The sequence below is a fragment of the Leuresthes tenuis genome, unplaced genomic scaffold, assembly GCF_036924035.1.
Source record: "Leuresthes tenuis unplaced genomic scaffold, fLeuTen1.0.hap1 SCAF_23, whole genome shotgun sequence".
NCBI lineage: Eukaryota > Metazoa > Chordata > Actinopteri > Atheriniformes > Atherinopsidae > Leuresthes > Leuresthes tenuis.
In genome coordinates, this window is record NW_027325377.1 from 9,294,515 (window position 1) to 9,312,061 (window position 17,547).

General features: G+C 40.8%; 1 protein-coding gene across 2 annotated transcripts in view; it reads right to left on the bottom strand.

Moving 5' to 3' along the window:
- Positions 1-15,479, bottom strand: part of sult4a1 (sulfotransferase family 4A, member 1) — a 51,362-nt gene extending 35,883 nt beyond the window's left edge. Inside the window, exons 1-5 of one of the 2 annotated variants that reach the window (XM_072377218.1) lie at positions 15,070-15,478; positions 5,230-5,360; positions 4,667-4,747; positions 1,577-1,703; positions 1,374-1,468 (exon numbers count right to left, since the gene is read on the bottom strand). In XM_072377218.1, coding sequence (XP_072233319.1) covers positions 1,374-1,468; positions 1,577-1,703; positions 4,667-4,747; positions 5,230-5,360; positions 15,070-15,238 — 603 coding nt within the window. In that variant the 5' untranslated portion in view covers positions 15,239-15,478. Of the gene's footprint in view, positions 1-1,373; positions 1,469-1,576; positions 1,704-4,666; positions 4,748-5,229; positions 5,361-15,069 lie in introns of both variants that reach the window. The other variant, XM_072377219.1, reaches the window with a different exon arrangement.
- Between the last annotated feature and the right edge of the window lie 2,068 nt (positions 15,480-17,547).

The window sequence follows — 17,547 nt, forward strand, 5'->3', positions numbered from 1 at the left end:
ATTGTAAAAAAGGAGCTGTGTGCCGGGCCATCCGCCACGTGTATTTGGTACTTAAATCAGTCGTGCACATTTTTGTAACATCCCCTGGCGACAGACAACTGTGTTACATCCAGGAGGTTTTTTACAAAATCGCAATTCATATGAAATACACACACAAAGAAAAATGTGTAGGTAAAATGGAATGACCCCGGGGGAGACCCAGGACACGTTGGAGAGACTATGTCTCTCGGCTGGCCTGGGAACGCCTCGGGGTCCCCCCGGAAGAGCTGGAGGAAGTGGCCGGGGACAGAGACGTCTGGGTTTCTCTGCTCAAGCTGCTGCCCCCGCGACCCGACCCCCGGATAAGCGGCAGATGATGGATGGATGGATGGGTTGCACATTATGTTTTTCACAAAGGTTTATTTTTATAATTGCTTTCCATAATATCATTGGTGCACTGGACTGCACCCATGCTGCCCCTCCCCAGCCTGGCTCGGAGTTTGAACAACCAATTAAACCAGGATGGCTTTCCAACTTATCCTGGATGTCTTTATTCTAATTTTGAACAACAGGCCCCAGGATAAAACATTCTCTTCCGATCACAGTATCCATGATCCATATCCAATATCATCCCCAATGGGCAAATTTAAGTTAAATTAACTTTTAAAAGTAAATGCATCTTTGGAGTTTGTATCTCTTAAACTCTTAGGCTACAAAAAAAGATGCATAAAGAGTTTAAGGTATTGTTTAATGGTTAGATACCCGCTACCATTTGTCCTATGTAGATGAAAGTTATTATGTTACTTCTTGCTGAAGTCCACCATCAGTTTTTAAATTTTTCTGACATTTTGCATGAGGTTGATCTCCTGCCACCAGTTCTCCAGATAGGTATTGGTAATGGCAAAGGCAACAGTACAAAGAAAGTTCAGAAGTGTACATTTAAAAAAACAAAGACAAAATAAAAAAGACAACATATGTATATAAATATATATGTAGATAACCCCCAATAAGAAACTGAAGTACAAGCACATGTAGAAAACTGAATTAAAACTTAACAGTACATGTACAGTACACACCGCACCATGCACCGACAATTAACCAAATTAACCGAGTGTGAATAGCAGGTTTTAAGTTTAGCTTTAAATGTAGAGTATGTCTATCATAAATATGCCTTAAAAAGTGTTAAACTTTTATTACCCAAAACAGTCTTAACAGATTAACCAGTAATCATATGATTATAAGATTTGAAGTTTCATATTGTCAACATCATTATATAAGCAATAAAAAATAAAACAAACACATTTTTATAGCAATTTTCTTAACAATGTTACAAAGTGCTACAAAAAAGGGATACTATCAACATACAAAAAAGTCACAGGAGACTGAGATATTACCTTGTACATGTCTTCATATTTCAAGAAGAGGACATTAGAGTCCATACGATGTTCCCAAAATTCTTGAACATGTTCAAACCAGGAACCATATCCCACTGTGTAAAAAAGGAAGGAAATCCCTCAGCAAGAGAGCTGGACAAGACAAAATGGTACTCTAGTTATTTGAAGTGAAGCCTTAGTCTTCCAGTAAATGATAAACTTACATTTGTCATTCATGAAGCGTCGGCAGAACTCTTGAAAGGTTCCTCGATAGCTCATGGTCCTTAAAGAGCGATGGAACTGGTAATAAGAGACCACCAGATCCTTAGGGTTTCTGGCCATATAGATAACCTGGAGAAGAGTCACAACAACATTCCATGTAGTTGGTAACTAAACAGCTTTGTGCTGTTCAGTCCTTTTGGGTTTCTTTATTGTACTGAGGTGGAAAGTGCAAAGTTAGCACAACCACTGTGACAAAAGTTACATTACTTATATAAACCCAAATTGATTGACATTGCAAAGTCCTGAACCAAGGCTTTTAAATGTCGCATGACATAGTTATTCATGTTTTCTGTCTTTTTATCTGCAGTGTTAAAATGATGTATTTTCAAGTGAAGTACTAGATTTATGTAGAAGGAGCTTGTTTTATCTCAGTTGTGTTCCTTTTTTCTACACCCCTTTCACATAGTTGATTTTCTTTTATGGTGAAATTCTCCATGCAGTGTGCACCCACGGGAGCTAGAGCCTGCATTTTATCCACAAGAAGCATTTAAAAAATGTGCACTTCCAGTACTTTTTAAAGCACTGTACTTTGTTTTTGCGAGACAGCGGTATCAGAAAATGTGTTTTTGGTTGTTAGTGAAGTTGACCCATTTCATCTTCCCCAAAGGGCCAGCAATCTTTCATCAGTGGAGGAAATTTGTTTTTATTAGCCAGGGTGCCGGTGTGAAAAAGGTTTAGATTTGCTCACTACACTTCACAGACAATTGTTTAGTAAACTAAGCCCAAAACTAAGCTCCCTTTGTAGGGAGGCTTTGTAGGGAGGCACAAACAAAAGGCGCAGCAATGCCAGATCTCAAAAATGCCAAACTGTGAATTAACAAGACTATGAAAAATAAACAAGACTATGAAAAAATACTTAGATCAAAGACTGAGGCAAAACTAGACTTAACTTCGACGTGACTGTGGCATGAAGGATTAGTGAGGAATCTGCGATGAGTAAAAGGAAACCAGGAGACTAAATGCTGTGGAGGGAGTGATTAGTGAATGACGTGCAGCTGATAACAATGAAACAGGTAACGTGAGTGAAGCTGATGGCAGGGGACAGAGACACATGACAAGAACTGAATCTAAGAACATAACAGAAAACCTGAAAACATAAGAAATGACCTGAAAACAAGAGTTAACAAAACATGAGCTGTGACAGAGCCCGTGAACCAGCCCGGGCACCCACCGGCAAAGAGCGGTGGAGAATCCACCCAAGTTCCCACTGGCAACGGCATGAGCTCGCCCGAGCTTCCATGGGTGTGGGCGAGGACAATGATGAGCTCGTCCGAGCTTCCTTGGGTGTGGGCGAGGACAACGATGAGCCCACCTGGGCTTCCATAGTTGCGGGAGAGGGCCTTGATGAGCCCACCTGGGCTTCCGTGAGCGACGGTGAGGATGACAGTGCGCCCACCCGACCCACCCCTGGCGATGCCCATAGCCCCCTCCTCAAGGAACGGGTCGTGGTCGCAGGAACTGTGGTCGCAGGAACTATGGTCGTGGTCGCAGGAACTGTGGTCGTGGTCGCAGGAACTGTGGTCGTGGTCGCAGGAACTGTGGTCGTGGGCTGGGGATGGACCTCGGCGGCAGCGGGCGGCTGCGGCAGGACGACCTCGGCGGAGACCGGCAGAGACGTGGAACTCGACTGGCGGACCGGCAGAGACGTGGAACCCGGCTGGAGGGCCGGCAGAGACATGGCTGCAGCCGTCCGATTCATAGCTTCAACCGTCTGGGTCATGGCTGCGAGTCGGGTCTGAAGATCCTCCAAGACTGCTGGGTCCATGCTGGCAGAATCCTTCTGTCAGGGTCGGTGGTGAAGGTAGGACCCAGATGCAGTTCTTTCAAAAGTAACAAGGTTTATTCACAAAAAGGGGAGCAAGAACAAAAGGCGCGGCAAAGTCGGATCTCAAAAATACCAAACTGTGAATTAACAAGACTATGAAAAATAAACAAGACTATGAAAAAAATACTTAGAACAAAGACTATGAGGCAAAACCAGACTTAACTTCGGCGTGACTGTGGCATGAAGGGTTAGTGAGGAATCTGCATTGAGTGAAAGGAAACCAGAAGACTAAATGCTGTGGAGGGAGTGATTAGAGAATGACGTGCAGCTGATGACAATGAAACAGGTGATGTGAGTGAAGCTGATGGCAGGGGAGAAAAATGACAAGACCTGAATCTAAGAACGTAACAGAAAACCTGAAAACAATACAAATGACCTGAAAACAAGAGTTAACAAAACATGAGCTGTGACAGAGCTTGTGTTGGTATTAGACACATGAATGGATTTTAGAACAACCATCAGGGTTACACTGAGTAAAAAGGCAACTAAGGGGCTAACAGTACTTCGTGTTCATAGATTTATACAAAAAACAACTTAAAGTATTCATTCGTTGATTTTTCAACCACTCAGAAACACAGAGTTACCCCCAAAAGCAACTGCAAAATCACAGGTATATTTACTAAACAGAGACATCCTGCTCTAATCCTTGTTGTGGAGGTCCATTATGCTGCTTACTTTGATTTGGGGATGGATCCTGGCTCAAAAACTAAGGGCTGGATCTAATTCATTGTAATGCTTGAGAATGTAGCTTGTTTCTCATAGTTTTTTCTTGTTGTATTCTGTTGTAGCCTCCTGGCCAGCAACTGTAATTGTGTGCTTTGACAAGTCACCATCATTCCCTTCCCTGCACCCTTGGCAAACCTCCAGGTATACAACCATTCAAAAGACAAGCGGAACCTCCAATTCTCAGGAAGAAACTTCCCGCAAGAAAAAGCTCTCCCTCATTCTGAACTTATTACAAACTATTTGGACTTACAATTTCTGCAAAGCTAATGTAGTGGCACTCAAGATTAAGAATTAAATGACTATGCCATGATCATTCCATGTCCATTTTGAATATCATAAAATTGAGATTTGTGATATGCAACATCTATCTAAATATTAAGACAGTAAATTCAGCTGAAAACTTTGAGATTAACTTCTTGCTACAGTAAAGGGTTATTACACAGTTATTACATATGACTGAAACCAGAGACAGAGCACTGACCTTGGCCTCTCCATTGTGCATGGCTGTAGGGAGAAATCGGTAGGGAAGGTGGCTTTTTATCAAGCGAGGTGATGTCAGCTCCTGTTGAAGCACAAACGAAGTCAGTCTACATTATACCAAACTCTGACTAATCCTGAATGAACAACCTTCTACTGGTAATCCACATTTTTGTTTATTAAATTTCAGTAAAATTTATAACAACCTTGTGTTGCATTTGGAATCAAACATAACTTTTAGCTCAATATCAACACATTATGTACTTGCTAGTGATGGGAATGATTCCAAATCAAATAGCAGAATCTAGATTACACTCTGAGATTTTTACTGGAGTCAATTAGAGGTTGCTACCATAACCAAAAAAGGTTGACATTCAACGGTGGAGTTTTCTTCTCATACTTTCACACCCACCACTAGCTATACCCATGGCAGTGCAGCTGTTCAACATTTCACTATGTTGTAGAAAATCATAATCTAAATGCCTGAGATGATTCAGGCTTCCATTTGTCCAAACCTGGCTATGGTACTTAATAAATGCTAATCCAATGTTAGTAACATCTTTGTACCTGGATGATGTCCAGCCCAGGTTGCGGGTATTCTAAAACAGGCAGCTGTTCATCGATGTTCATAAGGCCAATCTCATCAGGGTCTGCTCCCTGACTCACTAGATAAACTACTTCCTGAAGTAGACTGGTGCCTGCATGAAAAGAACATAGAGCCACAGGACAATTAGGAAATAAAATTGCAGAAAAAGAACACAGTAAGTCATTGCTGGGTACACAGATGATATACTTAGTATAGAAAGACACAATTCAAGTCAAACGTTCCTATTAAGGGAGTGTCAACAATTCCCTTCACTGAATATTGGGCACATTGTTTGTACAAGCATACCCTGTATGTCACCATGCGGTATGTCCAGCAGTACAGAGCACCACACCCAGTCTACATTTGGTCTCCATGCCAACGTAGGGGTTTTAAATCCCACACACAGACACAACTTTCTTTTTCAGTTTGTTCAGTGTCTTCAAGTCACAGGCTCTTATGCTGCTGCCCAGACAGATGACTGCAAAGCAGATCACAAAAGATATATACAGCATCTTGGTGAAAACACTTAAGGACCTAAGCTTCCTTAGAAGTACAGTCTGCTCTGTCCCTTCATGTGGACAGCATAAGTGGGAGATTGGGCTCACTGAAGCAAATACTTGATGGCATCTGAAACACCATCCCCAGAATGATAAGCAAACTGTAGTGGGTCGTGAAAGGTGTTCACTTGTTCACTTCTGCTGCCTTGATCCAGTTTAGTATCTCGTTATTTCTTCACCTTTAGACGGACAGGCCTTTAGTCTGGAGGCAGACTGATAAGGATGATGAGGTCAAAGTATATCCTGATATGGGAGGATACGTTGGGGACAGTGTGTCAAGATCCATGACTGATGTGCAGGGTCAAACTGTTGAAGCTGTCTGTACAGAGAGTGTAAGTCTGTGTAGCTGGAGCTATATGAGGAGTGTTGTCCTGAGTGAACCTATTGAAAATTTATCAGCTTATTGATTCCGTACAGATTTCCACTAGTCTGACTCCCCTTTTAAAGATGACATACTATGAAAAATTAAGTTAACTCCACCTCTTCTGCAAAGCCTTGACCTCTGAGTCTCGCCTGCTGGAATTCACCTTGCTAGACCGATTAAGCCAGCTTCTCCTGGAAATGTTCTGTCAGCTGTACTGAGCTCAGTGAATAAACTATATATGAGCATGGTTCCAGCAAGAGTTAGCTAAAGAGTCTGTATGTGCAGCAACTACTTTTCATCAGACTGTTTTAACAAACTTGGTTCAGTTCAACGCTAGAATGAAGAAACTGAGCCACAAAGAGGGATTAGTTTGAACTTCAAATGAGGGAAATGCAAGTATCTGAGAAATAATTCCTCACGGTTTGCTTATCAATTTATTTTATTATTTAGCTGTAGCTAACAGCTTATGTTATGAAGATGACATAAACCAACTTCTAAGAAGTTTGGTTTTATTTTTCAAAAATATAAATTTTATTGTTACACCGTTACTTTGTTAATCTAATGCTTTTTTTACATTCTGTAAATTCAGACAGCCTGCAACTGTAAATTCAAACAACCTCACACCTGTCCTCTTCTCACTGTTGATACATTGAATGCTGTGTACCACTCTTGGTGTGTTTGCATTACATTACTGGCAAGTTTCTGAAAAAGATGTAGGTCTCCAAGTACAATAGTTAAATCATGTTAATATAAACAAAATTACACTGTGTACATCTCCAGCTTGTTTCACTACAGTCGATCACACTTCCTCCCTCTTCCCTCCTTGACTACTTACAAGATATTCAAACTGGGTTTTCTGACAATTTCCTCAAGCTCAATAGAAATATAACAGAATTTAATCTCATTGGTGTCACGACTAAAGTTTTTTTCATGTTTTAGGGTTCTGTTAAGTCATTAGTTTTGCCATGTTTTCCCTCAGTCACTCTTGGTCATCAGCTTCATTCACTTCACCTGTGCTTTCCCCCTCGGCAGCACTCCATCACCAATCACCTCCCTTCAGTATTTAGTTTCCAGGTTTCCCCATGCACTCTGCCAGATCATTCTGTCAGGAATGGTGATGTCGGGTGCGTGGCATGGAGAAGTTGGACCCAGATGCAGATATTTCAAAAGTAAAAACTTGATTTATTTAGACAAAACAAAAAGCCAGAATACACAAAAACCTAAACTATGAAATAAATACTTGGGAAAAACAAAACCTGACTGTGACTATGAATAACAAACATGGGAACAAACTTGACATGACAAAACTGACACACATGAAAGACGGTGAGGATCTGGCAGAGTGCATGGGGGAACCTGGAAACTAAATACTGAAAGGAGGTGATCAGTGATGCAGCTGAGGGGGAAAGCACAGTTGAAGTGAGTTAACTTAATGACAGGGCAAGGGGAAAGCAAAGGAAAACATGACAAAACTGATGACTAAATCAAGAACTAAAAACATAACAAAACCAACAGATGTGACAATTGGTACCAAATCTACACTCTCCAAATCTGAGAGTTTTTCATTATTTATAACTAGGTAACAATATTGATAATAATAATTGATAACAATAATTACCTATTGTCCATCCCTCCGCTCAGGTCAAGCGTCTGGGTGTCATCCTTTACTGCATACATGAAAAACATCACCTGGTCTGCTTACTTCCGCCTCTGTAATATCAACTGCCTTCGGCTATCACTCACCCTCAACAGCACTGCCATACTAGTTATAGACCAATACTCTTGTCACCTCTCATCAACATTACTCTACTACTCTTTTATATAGTTTACCCATAATATTCCTCCATAAACTTCAACTGGTCAAAAACTCTGCTGCCTGTATCATCTCCAGAATCTCCTACACACAACATATCACCCCTGTCCTTAAACAGCTTGGTTCCAAGTCTGCCTCCGTATCAATTTTAAAACCTTGCTACGAACTTTCAAAGTCCTTCATAATCACGAACTACAATCATGATTTATGATTGTATGAATTGGATTCTAATTGGCTTGCATCTCTGAAGTGCCTTGGGATGACATTTGTTGTATTTGGTGCTACATAAATAAAATTAAATAGAATGGAATTGAACGTCTTCAAATATACACTCAGTCCCATATGCTCAGGTCCACCTCTGCCTCCCTCCTCTCCACTCCTCTGGCACATCTGTCCACCACGGGACTCAGATCTTTCAGCCACTCTGCCCAATGACATTAGAATGCACTCCATCTGGACATTCGTAAATCAACATATCTGCCCATGTTCAAGTCATGTCTCAAAATCCACCTGGTGTACCTCACATGATCCTTATCTCCTCCCTACAACTACAGCACTTTCAACCCATTTTGTGTATTTTTATTCTGGGGTTTTATGGAATTTTTTCTTGACTGTTTTCATCATGTTTTATTTTTATCTTTAACAATGTTATTATCATGTAATGCCATCTTAAGAGCAAAATTAAATTAATCATTATTATCATTAGTAGTAGTATAACATTGTTCACTAGCATCTGCTACTTACTTATAGCTACAACACTAAACTATTTCCTTTTCCGATCAATAGAGTAACTGTCTGTAGCTATATTTAAAGGTAGTGTGTTTTTGGTAAGACTGGAGAAATAGCCTCAAAATGTTTGAAGAAGTAGGGGGGTTTAGAGGATAAGAGAAGCCATCGCTACTAGGAACTGTGGAAGTGCCTGGCTGGGGACCATATGAGACGGATAAGGAATAGCGCTCAGCTGGCCCCCTCAGGAGCATGAACAGAAGGAGAATCCGACTGGCAAAAACTGGAGGAGCACCCTTGCGGACCCCCTCAGACACATGAAGAAGAGAATGCCTGCAGGCTCCAGTGTGGTCCTGCATGCAGGTGCTGACTGCGGGGTCACAGACACTGGCACTGGCTGTGGCTCAGGTGGGATGCATTGCAGAGGAGGTGAAGCAAAACCACTTAGAACCTCGCCTCCTTCTGGAACATCTCCCAGAGGGCTGTGCCAGGGCCAGGGCCAGCTCCTGCTGTGATTTTAGGAACTTTTCCCTCTCTGTCTTGACTGCCAGCCAGCGGAAATACTCAAAGAGAAATCGTCTCACCCCCTGTGACAACCTTTGGCTGTGCCTTTGGAGCAGAATAGTCCACTGAGTCCACTCTGTCACTGTCAGAGTTCTTGCTGAAAAACTGAAAAGAGAAAAAGGACGCAAACGCAGGACGTCAGATGACGGGGGGCGAAGACAGGCACAGATGATCAAGGCGGTTTTATTAAAACAACTAAGGGCTCTGCTGAGGCAGGATAATAAAAACTAAAAACAAACAGTTACTGAACTAACCACCTTTCAACTTTCAACCAACTAATCAACTAAGAGAAACAAAGGGGGACTGGCTGATGGACAGACTAATAGACTGACAGTTACTGTAGGGAAATTATGACAGCAACATACAACAATGATCTGGCAACTGACTGAGGTAACCAGAGAGGTATGAGTCCTGGAAGGGTTGATGAGTCGAGTGACAAGAGATGAGTGATTACTAGGAAACAAAATCAAGACATGTAGAGGTAATGACAAGGAACAAGAACACAGAAGAATCTAATAATGACAACTTAAAATTAAAACAGTATACAAGGAAGAAACCTCACGCAAAATATCAAACAAGAACCCTGAACAAAGACTAAACCAAGGCATGGAGAAAAAAAGTAAACCAGAGCAATGAATATGAGACCAAAAGACAGGATACCACTACACAAAAAACTCAGAAACCATGGACCAAGACACAAACAGTTCATTAGTTTATTGCTTTAAAAGTGAAAAATATGCAGTCTTTAAATTGTTTAGAATAAAAAAAGTTCCCATCATACATAAAACAACATTTTGAACATAGGCATATTGTATGAATTGAAAAAATATTCAGAAGTTCAACATTTCCTTCCCGCTTGCTGCATTTTAAGGGACAGATTATATATTTAAATATGTACACTCTTACCTGGAAGGCTGAAAGACTTGTGAATACACTTAGCACCTCCCTGCAGACTGTATCAATTTGTAAATCAATAAGATGGTGAATATCACTGATATAACATTAGAAATGAATACATCTGACAATATACATTTGTATTATGTTAAATGAATGTGCTGCAGGAGCATTCTTGCAACATGTGAAAAAGTTTCAATTACAACACTGGCTCTTTGCATCAAAGAAAAAAAATAAGTTCACAAAAAGAGTTTTAACTGTCCAGTCATTTTAATCAGTTTTGAGTATGCAGGCATTTTTTATGTAAGTTGGTGGTTATGAAAGGCTGTATACTAAAACAAGTAAATATTTTATAGTTCAGTAATTTTGATAAAGAAAAAAATTACATCTTTTTCAAGTCATTAAAAGTCACCAGAAACAAGCTGTACAGTAATCAGTCTCTGTTTTCTTCTTCAGGCACATGTCTCATAAAGATGCTTCTCTGTGAAAGTCAAACAACAGTTTCATTCTGTGAGAGAGAGAGGAGAGGAAACAAACTCAGAGATGGTGCTTCGACATGTGCTGATCTCTTATTGTGAAACCTGCTCTGGAGCAGGTTAGGTTTGCAGTACACGTTGCCATGGTGACACACTGAGTAAAAAGTTAGCCAACTTGGTGATACTGAAAGCCCAGAGTTACCTCGTTAAGGCAGCTGGGGGTTGGCTTTTATTTGTTTTAGCCGGTGAGCGCTGACTCAAATAGTTTGACATAAAAGGTATCAACAGCCCTCCAGCCACAGGCCATGATGTTGTCCATCAGGTAGAGTGTAGCATCCTGACCATCGACCACAGCGTTCTTCACTTCCTGAATATAACTCCTCACCACGAACAACATACAGTCGAGCAGCTCGTTCTGGACCGTCTTCAACGTCCCCTTAAACACAGTTTCTCACCGCCAGCCAGTGACCGTCATCCAGCTGCGTAGCAATGTTCTGCCATCCTAATATGGCTTAGCTTCACGGAGTTATCCATGTGTGCTCTGGTGTTGTGTTTCCCTATTTTCTCAGGAAGATGTTTCATATTCCTTACTCGTGTAACTGTCCAGGCGGGATGTGTCCCAGTCTTTTTAAAAAGCATGGCTGCATCTAGCTAGCCAAGCCTCTCTGGTGTACCAGTTAGGAGAGAAATCTCTCAGGTACCTCTTGCCCTTCTAGCTTGCCGGCTGTTTAATAGCGAGGTCAGGTGGATCTGGGTCCAACTTTTTTTTTACCAGAAGCTTCTCCATCAAAGTTCTCCTCTCAAATGGGGCTTGAAGGAGAGATCTTAGGGAGTTAGGACTCGGTCTTATCAGGGTTCTCATTTTGCTTGCTGTCATATAGAAAAATGGCGCCTGTTGAGAGTCTAACTACCTTTAGTTGAGTGGAATTATTTTGACAGTGCTTTTTGGATAAGGTTGTATCATACCTTTGACAATACGATTATGCTATTGGCTAAACTGCTACAAAATGCTGCTTCCTCGGGCTATTTCTCCATCGCTGAATTTGAGACTACAGATAGTGGACGTGCAGAAAAAACAGATTTTACACAGTAGTTTGTATTTTTTAAATTATATTTGACACATGCTACTGGGTATATAAATATTTTAAACACAAAAATTTGAAATTTTGACATTTTTGTAAAATTCTTATGAATGATGCTTTCTGTTGGGAGGGCGGCACCATAGCGTTCTCTATTGGCCAGCCGCTGCCCCCTGGCCCCCCGAGTGGCCCCCTGGCCCCCCGTTTCGACGCCATTGGTTACTCCTCTGCCTCCTATAATGGCACATGTAACAAATGTAGTCTTTCTGTAGTCAAATGTAGTCTTGCCTCCCCTTGGCAGAACCCGAGCAGCCGGGACCCCAGGCTGGCTGTGTGGGTGTCAAGAAGCGGAGGCATAGCCCTATAGTCAAGCATGTGGTTCACCATGAACCCGTCTATGTTTCAAACAGATTTCCCCCACTCAGCGACACACCCGCTGAGGACAAACCTCAGGTAAACGGCAGCTCTATAGTCAGAAACATGGCATTAGAGACAGCAGCGACCACAGTCAAATATATTCCAGGGGCCAGAGCAGGCAACATTGAATCCTATTTGAAACTGCTGGCTGGGGATAAAAGTAAATACAGTAAAATAGTTATTCACATCGACGGTAATGACACCCATTGTTTGTTTACCAAAACAATGTCGGACTCAGTATTTTCACTAGACCACTGCTAAATCTGACCAGTGATGACATGTTTAGCTACATGTCATTCTTCAACCGCTGGTTGTCTAGTTTTTGTCCAACAAGCAAAGTGTGCTATATAGATAATTGTCAATCTTTCTACAGAAAGCCTGATCTGATTAGGAGAGACGGCATCCATCCCACTTAGGAAGGGGCAGCCAAAAATATGGACAAATTTATTAGTCATTCAAAAACATGACAACCTAGGGTTGAGACCAGGATGCAGAGTTATATAGTTATAGTTATAGTTATCTTATGCACTTCTCTGCAGCTTCCCACCTGCTGCTACCCCCCCAAAACCGGATATGGACTGTGTCTGCACCCAAATTAAATAAATCAATAAACACAAGAGGAGCAAAGCCAGAAAACCTAAAAAAATTAAGACAACAAATTGAACTGAGCAAAAACTATTAAATGTGGTTTTCTGAATATTTTAGATCTCTCCTTTCCAAGTCTCTGTTAGTGAAAGACTTGATTTGTGATCATGATATTGATATATTTTGTCTTACAGAAACCTGGCTAAAGCAGGAGGATCATGTTAGCATTAATCAATCAACTCCCTCTGACTATCTCAATTTTCCCATTCCTCAAACCACAGGTAAATGAGGATCAACTCTGTTCACCCAGGTCAAGCAAAGCTTGGGACAGGCCTGCTTTCCCTTTCTGAGTCATCAAATGGTTCGCTAAACATCTTTGAGGCCAACCAATAGCCCTTTTGGCCACACTGTGTCTGTCAGCTGCTTCAGGTGACCCCTGGGATATCCTGGCCTGAAAGACCTCCTTCTTCAGCTTGACAGCTTCCCTCACCACCAGTGTCTACCAACGGGGACTCTGGTTGCTAATATGACAGGCATTAATGACCTGCTGACCACAGCTCCTGGAAGCCGCATCAGCAGTGGAGATCCTGAACTTGTACTTGATCCATTCAGATTTAATTTCCCTAACCTCCTCTGGCAGGTCAGAAAAACTCCCCCAGAGGTGTATGTTGAAGAACTCATGAACACTCCACCATTTCAACCTCAGTCAACCTCACTCCTTGTTTGGCCTTACCTTTTCTGTCGAGCAGTAATCCCCACGGAGAGATCTACTGTCCACTGACCCTCCACTAGCAGCCATTCAGAGATTTTGTACACTCTTCCCTTTCATACCCTTTTATCTTTCGCCTTTGGCGTGTTACAACATAACTTCAAATTTAAGCTACTAACCCAATTATATCACCTATTACAGTAAAGATGTAATTATATAATGTAATTATTGTACTTTATATGTAATTATTAGATGCTATTACAGTAGAGAAATTCTACTGTATTAGGATGAAGCAAAACCACATTTTTTTATGTCTTGGATTTAATTTTAATAACACTTGACACAAGGCATCTTGACCATGCTGATCTTTAATATGAAATACAGCTGGAGAGCTTGAAGTATAGTAATGGAGAACAACAACACATTTTTGGTGATGAGGCTACATTATTAAGAATGTTAGCTTAAATTTGAAGTTATGTTGTAACATGCCAATGGCGAAAGATAAAAGGGTATGAAAATTGGTCCAGAAATGACAGACACATGACTGAGCTAACATTTAAAGTGCAGGGTTTGCATGGATGCATATATGTTTAAGTATGGTGATTGTGGAGTATTGTTGCTCCATACTACTGTGCAAATTCTGTCAGATGATACAGCGTAAGAGAGTGTGAGAGCCAAATCCCAGAGTCTAACAGAGCATGCCACTTTCTTTTTTGATTTTTGCCCCGCAAACATACATTTGTGTTGTGTCCTCCAATTTCAGAATATTGAGAGAACTAAGTGTAAACTTGAATATCTTGAACATTAATTAGACAGCAAACAACTGTTTAACTTGTAAGATGGATCATCGTCAGAGCATATGTCTAAATAGTAATATGATCATTATTATACTAGGCCTCAAAATTCATTCTCCAGATTAAAGTTATAGGAAATGTCAATAATGAAGGTTCTCTCATTGCAAGGTGTCAGTTTGATGATCACTGTATAAGTGTTAGTTTACTTTCCTTCAAAGATCCTCACTCCTGAATGTACCTTACTGAGATTCTTCATCCAGACGATCAATAATCACTTTCCTATTCTTTGCATGCACTGACAGAAAGTTCTGGCAACTCACCAGCCATTTCATGGCCAGACCCGAACCAGAGGGGCACAACACAAGGCAATCATCAGCCTGCTCTTGCACTGCAGATTGCCAGTCTGCAAGTGTATGTAAACATCAACCTCCACAAATACATATGTCATTGAGATTGATGCAGAAAACAAGATTGCATGTAAAGGCTGATTAAATACATTACTATTCATTTGGTGGCATTACATAACATAACTCTGCTGCACATGCTGATACAGAAATATTTCGATCCATGCACCATTATTAAATAACTATAGACTAAGACATGGCCACTTTAAATATGGGAACACAACAACTTAAATCATGTTTGCAACATGTAGCCTTAGCAAAATAAACTGTTTCACTGTTGTCATGTACATTTGACCACCAGTAGTTTTCATATTGTAAAAACTTCCATAATAACAACAAGGTGAACCTCTTGAGACCACTGAAACAGATATGAGCACCACACAGGGAAGACAAACACAGCCAAAACCGTAAAAAAAATGATAGAGAGAGATTCGTTTACCTGATTTGGGGTAAGTGACAATCCATATGTCGCTGCTTCTGAGGGAGAAGTCAGCTATCTCTTCCATTTTTCCTCTACAGAAGGGCGGAAGCCGCACTCCATCAAACTCGAAATATTTGCTCTCGAACTCAATCGGTGTGCTCGGCGTGTCTGCCTCGCTCTCGGCCATCCTCGAAACTATCCACCCGTGCGAGAATAAAAAGAATTTAAAAAAATGCGGTATCCCACACAAACGGTTTTCCTTTCAATAAAGCCAAAGATGAATATGGGGGCGGTGGTGGTGGAACTGACTTAAAACGCCGTTGCCACTTTAGCTAGGATGCTAAGGCTCACACTGGATGCTGCTCAACAGTCGGAGTTGGCCTATACAGCAAATCATTCGATGGAGAAGTGATGCAATGCGCGCACACGGATACAAGCATCAGGACCACTCTCAAAATTGCAAGCGCCTGCAGAGGAAGGATGCGTCCTGATACAGTCTATTACATATGCTTACACGCACTATTGAAAAGTACAGAACTGCTAATGATGATTCAGTGTTGCATATATCCCAGTCAGTTCAGTTATCTTGTCTGTATTATTTTAAAGCAATTCATTATTTACTATACTAACTTAATCAAATGTACTGAAAAGGATATAAGAGAGTTATCTACTAGTGTAATACTCAATTATATATTATAGATTATGCTACAACAAGGTGAGAAAGAAATTCAGGATTTTTTAAATCATTATTTTCTTTTTTAAATGTTTTTTATTATTTTTTTTTAGAAAGATTGGTCAGAGTTCAGGGCAGGAGAAAAACACAACTTCTGATGTCATTCAACAGAGCTTGGTTAAGAGTTCAGCAACCTGAGGCTGTGGGCCACCCACAGCTAATCATTCTCTGATGGAGAAAGAGAAGATCTGCCAAGAAGAATAGTATAAATGGCACAAATCACAAATAAGATTGTACAGACTAAGGCCTACACAAAGACAAATTTGTAAATGCTGCTAAGAGCAAGAATATTAAGTCTAAATACTTTTGTAAATGAGAGACATCAGTTGATTTAAATTTTTTTTTTTTCTAAAAACAGTGTAAATTCAGATTAAATACATTTCAAATCAGATCTGAGGTAACCTGTGCATGGTGTATGATTACAATTGCATTCAATGAAAGAAATACTTTATTAATCCTAGCAAGAAATTATAATGTTGCAGTAAGGTTTTTCGCCATTGTTCTTTATTGTCATGATCCATGGTTATTTGTGTTTTGATTTTCTTGTCCTTTAGGTTTCTGGTCTTTTCATGGTTTGATTATTTATTAGTTCATTGTTTTACTCTGTTTTGTGTTCTTATTTGGCATTTTGGCTTATGGTTTGGTTGTGTTCTTATTGTTTTTTTTTCAAGATTTCTTAAATTTGTATTACTGTAGCCTTTAGCTGTATTTTTATAGTCACTCTGATGGTTTGTCTTTGTTACTTTGTCCAATGTGTGTATCTAAGACATACGGTATTACATAGATATTAGAATAACCTGCAGAAGTCAAAATTTTTTAAAAATAAAGCCCCTGTAAATCCGAATTTGCCATGGGTTAAGACTAATAACTGTACTAGATGAGAGTTGAACTTTTAGCTTTCTGAAATATGTTTCATGTGAAGATGGCTCATGTCGGCTGAGGGGCTCTGGAGTTAAACAACTGTACATATAAAGTTTTGGCTGCCCACAGTGCAGACCACTTCACTGTACAAATTTGACGTATTAAATAAACTGGGTGCATACTGTAGCTATATACACTGCTAAAAAAATAAAGGGAACACCTAAACAACACAATGTAACTCCAAGTCAATCACACATCGGTGAAATCAACCTGTCCAGTTAGGAAGCAACACTGATTGTGAATCAATCTCAGCTCTGTTGTGCAAATGAAACAGACAAAAGGTGGAAATGAGAGGCAATTAGCAAGACAATCCCTATAAAGGAGTGGTTCTGCAGGTGGTGACCACAGACCATTTCTCCGTTCTCATCCTTTCTGGCAGATGTTTTGGTCACTTTTGCATTTTGTCAGCGCTCTCACCCCTAGGGGTAGCATGAGGCGGTGTCTACAACCCACAGAAGTTGCTCAGGTAGTGCAACTCATCCAGGATGGCACATCAAAGTGAGTTGTGGCAAGAAGTCTTTCTGTGTCTCTCAGCACAGTGTCCAGAGCATGGAGGAGATACCAGGAGACAGGTCAATACATCAGGAGACGTGGAGGGGGCCGTAGGAGATCAACAACCCAGCAGCAGGACCACTACCTCCTCCTTTGTGCAAGGAGGAACAGGAGGAGCACTGCCAGAGCCCAGAAAAATTAACTTCAGCAGACCACTAACATGCATGTTAATGCTCAAACTGTCAGAAACAGACTCCATTACGGTGGTATGAGGGCCTGATGTCCACAAGTGGGACTTGTGTTTACCGCCCAACACTGTGCAGGGTGATTGACATTTGCCAGAGAACACC